Genomic DNA, 13,357 nt, shown 5'->3' on the forward strand with positions numbered 1-13,357 from the left:
GAAATATTTTTTTACAGGCCATCGTTTGGTGGGAAAGTTTGCGAAGGGGATTCAGAAGAATGGCGTCTGTGTAAAATCACCGAATGTGGGTCGCAGATTTACGTCGACCTAAGAGCTCAACAATGTAAACATTTGCCGAAAATTTTTAATTTAGTCGCTGATAATATCACATGGTTACCTTACGAAAGTGACGAAAGTGAGTAATTCTGTCAAAAATACGTTTATGAAGAAAATACTGATAAATATACGAGGAGCGTTTTTTTTTCAACCTCCGATAGGCTATAAATAAAAGTCAAATTCATATAAGTTACTTTTCGACATAATCACCGAAAATATTGAGACATTTTTTATATCTGTGCACAAGATTTTCAATACCCTTTTCAAAATTTGTCCCTAATGAGTACAAAACAGACCTTGAAACTTCTGGAAATTCCGTAGACAAAGCAGTAATGGTGAATCTGCGGTTTTCTTTAACCATTATGTTAATTGGTTGAACCAGATCATCTGAAACGACAGATTTGCGTCATGTATATCTTTTAAATTTTAAACACCATTGATGCACAACACCATCACTCATAAGCACAATTCATTTTCCGATGGATTTCTGCCGCAGTATGGCCTTCAGCCTGTAGAAAACGAATCATATTCCGCAATTGACACATTCAATAATGGCAGACATGTTTACGTGGCTGTAGCACAACGCCGACTGACGCCTGAATGTCAACAATGGCGGAGTGTGTAGTGCGAGAGCTTCGCAGTTGCCTACAGCGCACGCTCGCTTTCTTCTGTCCGCGTAGCGTCTGCACGGAGCGATCGGAGGTTGAAAAAAAAAGCGGTCCTCGCACAAATTGAAATTAGAGATATTATGGTAGTATATACATTAATGTCGTATGTCTCGTACCGCAAGCGTCTATGTAAAACCTACTTCAATACGTTTTCTAGTTTGCGACAAAGTAAAATAGGATTTTCTGTCGGAAAACTGCTTAAAACCTTGCCTCTAATGATCACGCATTGGTGCAGGGTATTTAGTTAACTTTAAGCTGTAAAATCGCGAAGTAGTTCCAATTTATGTCGTACTGAAGACGTATTCCTAGCCCTCGAAGCTCATATAAAATATGGAAAACGAATTTTTCTTTTAGTTACATTGGATTGTTAGATTAGGTAAGGTTAGGTTGAATTCATAGTAGTATTTTAGGCGTCCAGAGACCGTTAAACATATAGGCCAACTTGAAATTACAAACAAACGATGTTCTTAGGCACACTGTGAGGCTTGCTCAAGTTAATCCTTCTCTAAATGCACCAGTTGCACTGCGGATCGTTCGTGATGCCCGGCTGCAAGTCCAGGTACCAGTCGAATTTAGATCCTGTTTAAGTGTACCAGTTGTTTAACAAGAGAGATAGGAGGTACATCTTGTTTGTTTCATGCCAGTTGTCTCCATCCATTTTCGCAGAGCCTACATTTGGAGCAGACTTTGATGATCCCAATCTTAAGACCAATTCATGAAGGAGTTTCTTACATTCACAAGCCTAGAGCTAGACCTGGAGTTATATGAAATAAACGATAGTTCTTATTCTAAAACAGACGTCAATACTTCTTATTAATATATGTTATATCAATTTCTAGATGCTAAAAAATGCAAGTTTATATGCTTGAATGCCGATAAAAGAGAAATTTATTTCACTGATGAAAATTTGGTAGATGGATCTCTTTGCTCTTATGAAAATAACGATAATATATGTGTCCAGGTAATCAGTTTTAACACCATATTATAGATATTAGACAATTAAAACTATTAGAGATTTCATATTTCACATTATTTTTGAAGCTTTTGGGCTAGCCTAGATTTATTATATCAACGATTCGACTAATTTTTATAGTACGATTTTTATTCAGCCTCCAAATAGTCTTCAGTTTCAGCGATAACCTATTCATCGGAGCAAAATTTCAGTCCAGCGAACATCCTTTTGAGGTTTGAAAACAAGAAAAAGTCGATGGTGGCCAGATCTGGAGAATGTGGTAGATGCGAAAGCAATTCCACGCTCAATTTATACAATTGCGGTTACAGAGAAGCTTCTTGATTTTTATAAACGATAAAGGGGCTTTCTCGATTCGGATCCTTATTTCTAAACAGTCATTCTCGGAGAAGTCAACATTTATAGCCCGGTAGTCACATCTCTTAACTCTTTCCAGTATTTCGTCTCCCATAGTCATTCATGATATATTTGGTGTCAGCCTATATTATTGACTAACTTTGGCAACATTATTCAGCATATTTTGTAGATCATACATGTTTTCCGCAGATTGTTTAGTGGACATCATTTACAAAAAAGTCTGGACTTAATGCGAATAAACCAGACAACTTTTGCATTTTTCCAAGATTTGGAGTCGGTTTATCTCTTGCAGTTCACTCGGCCGACTGTACGCTGTGAAATGCTGTAGCCATGTCTTTATCTATTTCGATCAAATTCACTTTTTCATTATCCAACATTAATTTGTGGAATGTTATGATGATTTACTCGGTAACTTCTTCATTGCGGTTTCTACTGCGTCTATGGTCCTCGGTGCTGACTTTTTGAAACTTAGCCAACCATTTTATAACGGTTCATTTTCCTGGAACCAAGCTCGGATAATGGCCAAGCCTTTTTATCCTTTTCAAGTATTTCTAACCCGCGTGCTGAATTAACTCAAATAGTCCGAAATACATTTCGGAAAAAATTGCCCTTATACGAGGGTTTTTAGATAAGTTTCCGAACTAACGACATAACAAGTTACCAAAAGTGTCGATTTGAAAACATTGACATTTATCAATTCATAATCGACTTGCGTTATCATAATAACACTGAGAAATTGATTTATTTATAATAGCTAGGTTATAGATTATTTTTAACTTGTTATTGAGTGGGATAGGGTCATTATTACATTGTCTGGAAAGCTTCTATATAATTTTTTGTAAAATAATCATATATATTTCGATTTTGAACCTTTCACAATTCCCCCGTATTATTAAATGTATTTTCATTCGATTTCCTCGTAGTTTTAATAATAACAAACATTTATTGAGAATATTTCAAGGTTAAAATCTATTTCCGTCCCTTCGATTTAACCCTTTACCGTAAAACGAACGCGTGTCATTGATTTTCAATTATCACTATATTCCGAATAAGGACTCTGTCGGTATCGAGATGCCCTAAAATACTACCCTACATAAGAGACGTCGCTAACGTTCATCATAACCTCGTATAAGTTAGAAAGATTAATGATGTGAGAGATTTGACATAGCGAATGCGCCGGTGACGGCTGGTATAATAATCTCGTTAAAATTTTGCAGTAGCGTGTATCAGTTGGATTTTTGCGCTACCCAACATTTTCAGCATTTATTAAACAGAATGTAGTACGAGATTAATAAATACATTTCAAAAAGCAAGCTGATAAAAACATATGGAACGTGGTTACTATAAAGAATGAGTTAATTGACTCGAAAACCCTGCAACTTTGAACATGAAACCAAGCGGGAGATCCGAACCGTATCAAACCGGTTATATCTACATAGAGGTAGTGCGCAGATATAACCTTGAATGAAAAAATCAAGTATTTCAAGATTTCGGATCATTATCTCCAAAGAAAAAAAAGGAAAACACAGACGTTTTTCTAGATTATAGTGTTGAATTGAGTACACCAACTTTAGGAAGTTGATAGAAAGGCAAGACAACCATTTCCAATTCAGAGGCTTAGGTTCAGTTGAACAAAATGGTGGGTATGTCGAAGATTCAGCTACTTCAGTGGCAGAAGTCACCTCTGGTCCTATGTGCCCCAAAATCAATCAGTCCTTTATGCCTTAAAGATAGTAGTTACAAAAAAAAACCACGTGACTAGTTTATAATGAAATATTATCAATTATATACGAAACTAATCTTATAAAATGTAGTTCAATCACAAAATTCATATTGAAGATTTGTATAAAGATAATTTAATGATTTTTTTTTCAAATTTACTTTCAAAAACAATATTTTTCTCACTGTTTATTCAATTAACAAAGACACGGGCGTTCGCTGTCACTCGATCTGTACATTGTTGCCACATTATTCACCAATCCATGTTGATAAGTTTTGAAATGATTTAAAGCAAAAGACCTCTCTGACCGACGGTCCCCCGTGTCCCTCTTTCCTCTACTCTGAAATTCATTTGAATACTACTAGAAAATGAGCTGCTGATATTAAAAGAAACGTTAAAAAAAGCCAAGAGATTCGGAAAATCAAGCTTTGGAAAGTTATAAGTAGTATAGCATGGGTTGTAAAATCCCCAACTTCGTCTTTGCAATAGGAGAAAAATAAAAAAAAACACTGAAGAAAGAAAGTGCATCAGGGAATTCAATTCTCACTGCTATCACTGATGATTTCAGAAATATGATTTGCAAGACAGTATCAACTGCTCTAATTTATACCACTGTTGCTAAAGTTAAAAAGTAAATAGATTTTTTGATGAGAATACCAATTTCTGAAATTAAGATATATAAAAATGAAGTGCGCCATTGCCATTTTCAACTAACCCCGAGATTAACCATTATAATCCGGAGAGAAATTGATTTCAGGGAGTGTGCCACGTAGTCGGTTGTGATGGGATCCTCCACTCTCCATTACGAAGAGATAGATGTGGTGTTTGCGGCGGAGACAATTCAGATTGTATTGAGATGAAGAGGTTCGATAGAAGACGTCTTAAAAAAGGTAGAAGCGAATTTTATACGCTCACAATTTGACGTACAGCGCTTATACAATCGTATTTCTTCATAATTTTTATCGAAAAAGAATTTAAACTTCGTTTTTTTTTTTCTATATATATATAGAATCAAGTAGAATATCCGTATTTCCGGAACAAGCTCGCGAGCTGAAAACAGAAATCAATATAACGAAGTATCATTCAGATAATCCCGTAATGGCTGTAATTCTAAAAAATAGAAAAAGAAAAAGTTATTCAGTCATATCTCCAGACTCAGTGGTGCGCAATAAAATTTTTGAAGGTGCTAGGTTTCACTATCAACGAGTCAATAATAGATATACAATTTGGGCTAAAGGACCTATACATTCGGAAATGGTTGTGCTGGTAAGTACATTATACGAGTGCATTCTTACAACTGTGCATTTATTTCTCAAATTGTCATGAATTTTGAATTGTTGCTGTTAGTTTGACGTCAAACTAGCATTGATGTCGGTTTTTTTGGTGGGATCGAATTGAGCAGCAAAATAATAGTAGCTAACAATAGCAATAATTTTTGCTGACAATCGACTTTAATTCAGACTTTAATGGACATTTTGGTCTACATTAGACATCTTAGTTGACGTCAGTCTACATAGAGATAAAAAAAACATCAATCGAAACCAATTGACAATCGACATCAATTGTCGTCTATCGATACGTCAATAAACATCGAAAAACACCAATCAACAACAATTTATAATCAATTTATATCAATTGACTTTTGACAATAACATCAATGTACTTTAATTAATATCAACCGATAACAATTGACAACGAACGTTAATCCACTTTAATGGACGTCAATCGACATCAATCGACATCAATTGACGTCTATCAACAACATTCGACTTCAATAGACATCGAAAGGCAGCTATTAACATTAACTTACAAATCGATGTATGTTGAGATCAATCAACATCAAATGACAATCGATATCAATCGACTTCAATTGACATCAATCGACATCATTTGTCAATGAACATCAATTCACTTTAATGGACGTCAATCGATATCGATTGACAATGTATGTCAATTGATTTCAATCGAAACATTAATTATCAGTTAATTGAAGTCACTTACATCAATAGACATCAGTCAAAATCAATTGACAATCGATATCAATCGACTTCAATTGACATCAATCGCCATAATTTGTCAATGAACATCAATTCACTTTAATGGACGTCAATCGACATCAATTGACAATGTATGTCAATCGAAACATTAGTTGTCAGTTAATTGAAGTCACTCAACGTCAATAGACATCAGTCAATATCAATTGACGTCTATCGATAATAGTTGACGTCAATAGTTATCGAAAGACATCAATTAACAACAATTTATACTCGCTATATGTTGATATTAATTCACTTCAATAGACGTCAATCGACAACATCGAAATCAATTGACGTCTATCAACAACATTCGACTTCAATAGACATCGAAAGGCAGCTATTAACATTAACTTAAAAATCGATGTATGTTGAGATCAATCAACATCAAAAAACAATCGATATTAATCGACTTCAATCGACATTAATCGACATCATGTGTCAATGAACATCGATTCACTTTAATGGACGTCAATCGACATCAAATGACAATGTATGTCAATCGATTTCAATCGAAACATTTGATATTAGTTAATTGAAGTCAATCAACGTCATTAGACGTCAATAGACATCAGTCAACATCAATTGGCAATCGATTTCAATCGCTTTCAGTAGTTACCTACAAGCAGCGAATAATATTTACCATTTCGAAATTCATGGACCCGCAAAAAAGAGGATCTAAATATTTTTTTAACTAAGTTAAACAGTTTGGTTTTTTAGCATGGAGTAGCCTACGACCATGATGCAGTTTAATAACTAATATTTCTTACGAAATCTTTAAAAATCATTTTTCAGATAGTAGTAGATAAATCAGACCTTCGTTTGGGTATTAACATTTCCTATTCAACAGAATATTCCATTTATAAAGATTATTTGTTGCCTTCTTCACGTTTCGTGTGGATTCTTGGAGGCTGGGGTCCATGTTCTGTTAGTTGCGAAGGAGGTAGAAGACAAAGAACAGCTGCTTGTTTCGATAACAACAATAACAAAATTGTTAAAAGGACGCATTGTTCATTATTTCAGAAACCGAAGCTGGACATCGAAAGATGTAATACATTCAGGTAAAACACTATTTTTTTAAAGAATTTGAAGAAACCCAACCTGAGATATAATCTTTATATCTATTGATTGAATTAATATTTTGAGGTTATTATTCAAAATATAACGTTTTTGGGTACAAAATGTGAGTATTCGACTCACAAGCGTAGTTTTTGTCTTATGTGTAACCCTTTGTATATTTATGAAATGGGCACGACCCACAAGATTATGTTAACGATACAACCAACAACTTAGAAAACTGTTTCATTTTATATAAGTTAGGGTATGAAGAAAACAAGTGGGTCGCGATCGCGGCTGTGCAATGGATAGTTGCAGTTGCACGTGTTTGATGACATAATTGGTCGCGGATATAAACTAAGAATTACGTCGAAATAGTTCGAAAATCTGATTGTCTCTGGTTTAGTTGTAGTTTTAAATGGGTACCAGGAGAATGGGAGCCTTGTACTACGTCTTGTGGTATTCTAGGAGTGCAACATAGAGAAATCTATTGCCTGCCAAGTTCTGTACTAGAATCTACAAATAGTACAATAAAAAATCCATGGAGATTCATGGTGAATCCAAATAGATGTGACGGGGACGCTAAGCCGTCTAGTTTAAAATTTTGTAACAGGAAACCTTGTTTATCTTTTTGGACATTTGGAAATTGGACTCAGGTAAATTATATTGATCATCTTCATATGCTTCATATTAATATTTTCACTTGACATTTTTCATGTTTAGTGACTCATTTAGTAGTAAAAAATCTAATATTTCTTATGGAGAATCTTGTTTTCAACTAACTTTTATTTGTTTATTCATTCAACAATCCACCAAAAACACTGCGTCGTCGCCATCTTCATGGCGGTTCAAAAAGTTTCGATCAGGATCGGCACGCCGGACCCGCTAGGAAGCTTCTAACTATTCGACTGCCATATAATGAAATTGCTGTATTCATATATCACTAACCGCTCCATTAGTGCCAAATTCGTTTTCTTATCTTAACACCCTTATTGGAGTTCCACAAGGCTCCATACTAGCCCCCCTTATATACTTTATCTATACTCCAGCGCCTCGTACAATTGAAATTGATACCACACATGGAGGATGACTCTCCGCAGAGAAGCCGTCGATTGTGAGTAAGACTGTTTCATCAAGGCACTTAGTGAAAAGGTCGGACGAACCATCTGTTCTTTAATCGAATATAGAGCAAGCACATACTGCATCTTAATTTTTTCAAAAATCTTTCGTCTTACGAACAGCTAATTCTCAAGTACTGTCAATGTTGGCACAACATCCAATTCAAGCCGTCTAAATGACCTCTAGGCCCGATACGTTCTTCGTACCGTCAAATCAAATAATTTCTTTGCCAAAAACACCCTTGTTATCCCTAGATCACTATTAGACGACGATTTCCTTCAAAGCCGAAGAGGAAACATCCATGAAAACTGTCTTGCTTTCCTTGACATTTCCTCCATTGCCATTAGGTGAAAACCTTTTGCAAATCTCACCTCGTTGATCCTCGGTGATTATAGGTTTACTGCGGGTTTCCTGTAACCTGATTTACTGGTTCACAAGCCAGATAGAAGATGATATTCTATTCATTGTACTAAAGTGAATTCTACCATCTTAAATCTATCACAACTCCGGTTCTACAGCAGCCTTTCTCTCTTTCTGAAGACATCAAATTAAAATATGGCGGATGCAGAAAATCAGACTATGTTTGCAAAACATGTAAAAGAACAGATTCACGTAAAAAATGTTCATGTAGCTTTTTATGAGCTTTTTTCTGTGGTTTTGAAAAACTTCTTTTTTTTAAAACTGTATTCCGTTGGGCAGAATCTAAAAATCTATAATACAACGTTTTGATTAATAATCGAAACCAACAGAACATATTATCTAATTAAGTCTGATAATTACTTTGAAGATGATATGCAGGCTTGGATCGTATCGCTTCTAATATCAATTTTCGTCTAATTATAATCAAGATTTATTAATTGAATGTTGTGATTCGACTAAAACGACCTGATTGTAAAATAATATTTATTGATGCAAAACAGCTCTAATTAGTACAAAAGGCAGTCTAAGAAAAGTACGTCATAATGGTGGTCGTGGGGTAAACATTTGATTTTCTCTGATAGCTTTTTTTATTTTTTCCGGTAGTAGTATTTTTTGGTTTTATAGTGTTAAGATGATACGTAGATTTGTTTCAATGAAACTAGTCCGGACCCGTGCTGCTCCGCAGCAGTGACTATGTGGATAATTATAGCTTCGTCATAAAATCAATCAATATTTATGTTGTCAAAAGTATACAAAAAGTATCGAGACACGGTCAAAAAATCAGCCATCATTTCTACATTGTTCATAATACAATAGACTATGTAATTTCACAATACTTCCTTCCAAACAACATTGGCTGTGCGTCGACCCTTTGGTTTAATCTCTACCTTGACATTTTTGAACGATTTCCCACGTGATAGGGCTACATACAACTCTGTAGCTACATTAGAACCTGAGATATAGATCTTTGAATGTAGAAAAATTGCCAAAAACCTACAAAAATCCATAACACCACATTGAATGTCCGCGCCTAGCTCCTCTCCAACTCAACCGATTTAAGTGTTCAAAAACTCAAAAAGGTGTTTCGGCGAGTGTTCTTAAACCAAAACGAATTCTCTATCTTGAATAGAACCTGAGATATTGAGGATAGAAAGTGTGTATGTGAAAAGCTCCCATAATTAATGTACAGGGGGAAATCGCATTTGAGTATAACTTGAGAATGGTGAAAATTAGATGGAATCCGATGGTTGATGGCTGATCTGTGCATCAATACCTTTCATTGAGAAAAAAAAATTAAGCAAATCGGTTGGGTAGAACGCCTGAACGGTCTCGGAATAGAAATCATCAATTTTTTTAATATATAACATTAATAAAGCTGAAATTTAGTACTTTGACAGTTTTTTCAGTTAGTTTGCAAGTAAGCTTTCAAGCAATTTACAAAATTTTGAACACTTATTTATTTTGTACTATTACGAGACATAAATTTCCACTATTGTATTCAAATTGATCAAACAATACTGAGTACTGTTTAAGGCTGCAACTCAAAGATTCGGGTGGAGTTTTCATTAGATAAAAAGAGCTTGATCCAGAATCCTGATCGTTTCCCACAAGTTTCCACAAACCATATAGAAACTTACGGCGAAAGAATTTGCTTACACCACGGCGGCCATTTTTGCATCTGCATCAAACTAATTTTGACAATCCGTCTAACATATGTATAAATGCTCACAAAATAAAAATTGTTTTTCTGGACAGTATTATCAACATTAAATCCCTAATTTAATAGGCATTATACACAAAAGAAGTCATGGAAGATAAATATCTATGGAATATTCTACATATAGGTGAAACCAGGGTTGCCAACAGAAATCTGGGACACGCACAGCATTTCTCAAGCTTCCATCTTGTTTAAAATTAGACAAGTGCAACTCATCTCTGAATTTAAAGTTATGAGAACTTCGGCTCTTATCAAATCCACGCTGCAATGATTTCTGCATTCCATTTTCATCTGAGAAAATATCCGACATAGGAGTTAGAAGGAATGATACAACGGTTTTTAGCGCATCTAAATTCGCTTCTTTGACACAAGCGAAAATCTTGCCATATTTCTTCTGAATTGTCAAAGTTGACGCTTGTTTTCTTCAGAAAAAATTGATTTAACCCGCTAGGGTTGGCTAATGAGAAGAACGCCATTTCGATTTAGTCCGAAGGCAGATAAGGCGGGCCACTGGACAAGCGATCGTAAATCGGGACTCTCCCAGGAAATCCGGTACTGTTGGCAACCATTGGTGAAGCGTCTTCTTACTTTTTGTCACCTATCCAGAAAAATAAATATCTATTATAGTAAAATGTCATGAATATTAAAAATTTTCAGTGTTCTTCAACGTGCGGTAGCGGTTTTAAAACCAGATCCTCCTATTGCTTCCCGCCGCCGGACGAAACGTTCTTTACTTGTGGCGATTCACCTCCGCCACAACGACAACGTTGTTTGGGCACTAACGATAGATTTTCGAAACAATCGTGTAAAAAGCAAAATAAATTCACATGCCAACAAGACGAATCAGAATTTTGTAAATTTGATCTTTTACAAAAGTATTGTCAAATTAAGGGATTTAGAAGAATTTGTTGTAAAGCGTGTAGTAATAATTCAACTATGTCTATTTAAATATATAATTTCAAATAAATTGCAGCTTTTTTATTATTCCTCCTTTGTAAAAATAGCAGCGTAGGTTTTTGCCGCATTAAACTCAATCAAATTGCTTCTACCTCATTCCAGAATGTTTTTAACATCAAGTTTTAATGGTTGGTGCGGTTTATGTGAAGGACGACACCTGAGTGCTATAGTTAAGTAATCCAAAATAACTTTACTTATTTATTATTATGAACTCTAATCTCATAAGTTTTCGTTACTATAAATTGTCTGTGTTTAGTATTACTGTCAGATTTATAGATTCAACTTCAACCCCATTAAGGTATCATCTTCAATTATTTATTTTATTAATGTGATTATAATGAACCAATGAAATACATTTATCTAAGCCTGTAAAACTAATACTGGGTTTATTCAATTTGATATTCGTCAAGCACGCCATTCAGATTGATGTAACCACATGTAACTTTAAATTATTAAATCCTCAGTTTGCAATTGTTTTGAAAAAGCAAGTTGGTGGATTGAGGCGGACCTATAGATCGGGGATGAAGTTTTGTCGTGTAGATCATGTACAGTATGTATGTATGTAGATGTACAGAAGAAAGAGAGATGCCTTCCTGGGGAAAACCAGCGTTGAGATCAAACCTATCCTAAGTGCGTCCATCGTTAGCGACCTACTAATCCAGTCGAAACCGTACGATCTCAATATATTTAGAAGGTTTTCATGCCAAACCCTGTCGAAAGCCTTCGATATATCCAATCGATATGACTCTGGATTCTTCATAATTCTCTATAGTTTCAGTCCATACGTTGGTGACATAGACCAGAAGGTCCCCGGTTGATCTATGTTTACAGAAGAGGCATTGATGGTCGCCGATGATGTTAGCAAACTAAAGATATCTCAAGATTTGCTGATTAACGACTTTCTCCATGTCCTTGGCAATAGCTGGGAATAGAGCAATCGGACGGAAGTTATAGGGAACCGTTTTTTTTTTGGTATGTGGGAACTCGAGCAGGGAACAAACCTTTTTTTTGGGTGAAATAATTATGGATTTTTAACCTTGAAAATCGATTTACTACAGACTTTATTTTAGTTGAGGAATTTAGTTTTTAGCGCTGTCCCCCACCCACAGAAGAAAAAAAATTGTTATATTGGATACATACAAAATCCTGCACCCATTTGTAACTTAGTAAATTCGAGTATAAAACACACAAACACTGAAAAAAACTAACTAAAACGAGTTCAGATGAAAGTCGTCAATACCTCGAGACAATAATTGCCAACAGTACATTGTCTTTCATGTTTTGATCTGAACTGGAGTAGGAAAACCCTGCGTGGTAATGTGCAAAGAATTTACTAAACGGCGCCCCGGTCTTAACGTTCGTGCTGCCACGATAAGGACGCAAATATGACCGTTAATGACATTCAAATATTTAAAAAGATTTTGAGCATTACGATTTTTACAAACTATTTGTTTTTGAGCATTTGTTTATTATGTTTGACCACGCGTTGTGTATTGCATAATTTACATTTTGAGGTTAACTCCTAGTAAATGAGTAACTACGAGTTAGCTATTCGTAACCTAGTCCATCTAAATTTAATTAAATAATTTTTACTGCGTACAAGTTTGATTGGGATATTTACCACTCGTTTTGTCACAGCTTTTGCACTTTTTATTAGTGTAGTAAGTTTATCTTTGTTCACTATCTTTTGCACTGTTTACTCGCCGTTTCACTAATCACTGTTTGTCGAGGGTTGTGATTAGCTTCTTAGTTTCCTTGGAGACCAGTATGAGAAGGTGCGCCAAGTATTTCCACACAATTATTTTTATTTTGTTCCAACTATGAGAATTAGACTCCAATTTGGAGTGTTATTGATTGTGTGGGATTATTACTGTTAAAAATATTAAATGATTTTAGCAAAATTTTGGATATTCAAGGGATCTCTTCCATATTTACATTGGTTTCATATGAATTTCTATACTCAGCCACAGAGTGGTGAGTACAGAAATAAAAAAATTATCTCTGAAGATGATAACTTGATTATCGATATCGCGTCAGATAGTGTTGGTGTAGCGGTAGAGTAGACACTAAAAAATTTAGAAGAATAAAAACATCATTGTGACTTGTTTATTTCTATTTATGGAAGTAAAAGGTCTATGTAAAGAGTTTAAACTATAAAATGTGTCCTGAAAACGAAAAATATTATATTTCAAGAGCTTTCCACAATTTTATATAATTAGGTTA

The 13,357-nt window shown here is 34.9% G+C and overlaps 1 protein-coding gene across 1 annotated transcript in view; it reads left to right on the top strand.

The window, feature by feature from the left end:
- The window catches only part of LOC130901361 (A disintegrin and metalloproteinase with thrombospondin motifs 2-like), a 31,134-nt gene extending 19,990 nt beyond the window's left edge, over positions 1-11,144 (top strand). The window contains exons 10-16 of the mRNA XM_057812686.1: positions 18-196; positions 1,625-1,746; positions 4,590-4,722; positions 4,842-5,098; positions 6,661-6,926; positions 7,328-7,577; positions 10,835-11,144. Of these exons, the coding sequence (XP_057668669.1) occupies positions 18-196; positions 1,625-1,746; positions 4,590-4,722; positions 4,842-5,098; positions 6,661-6,926; positions 7,328-7,577; positions 10,835-11,125 (1,498 nt within the window). The 3' untranslated portion in view covers positions 11,126-11,144. The remainder of the gene's footprint in view (positions 1-17; positions 197-1,624; positions 1,747-4,589; positions 4,723-4,841; positions 5,099-6,660; positions 6,927-7,327; positions 7,578-10,834) is intronic.
- Positions 11,145-13,357: the final 2,213 nt, after the last annotated feature.

Source organism: Diorhabda carinulata, chromosome X (assembly GCF_026250575.1).
Source record: "Diorhabda carinulata isolate Delta chromosome X, icDioCari1.1, whole genome shotgun sequence".
Lineage (NCBI taxonomy): Eukaryota > Metazoa > Arthropoda > Insecta > Coleoptera > Chrysomelidae > Diorhabda > Diorhabda carinulata.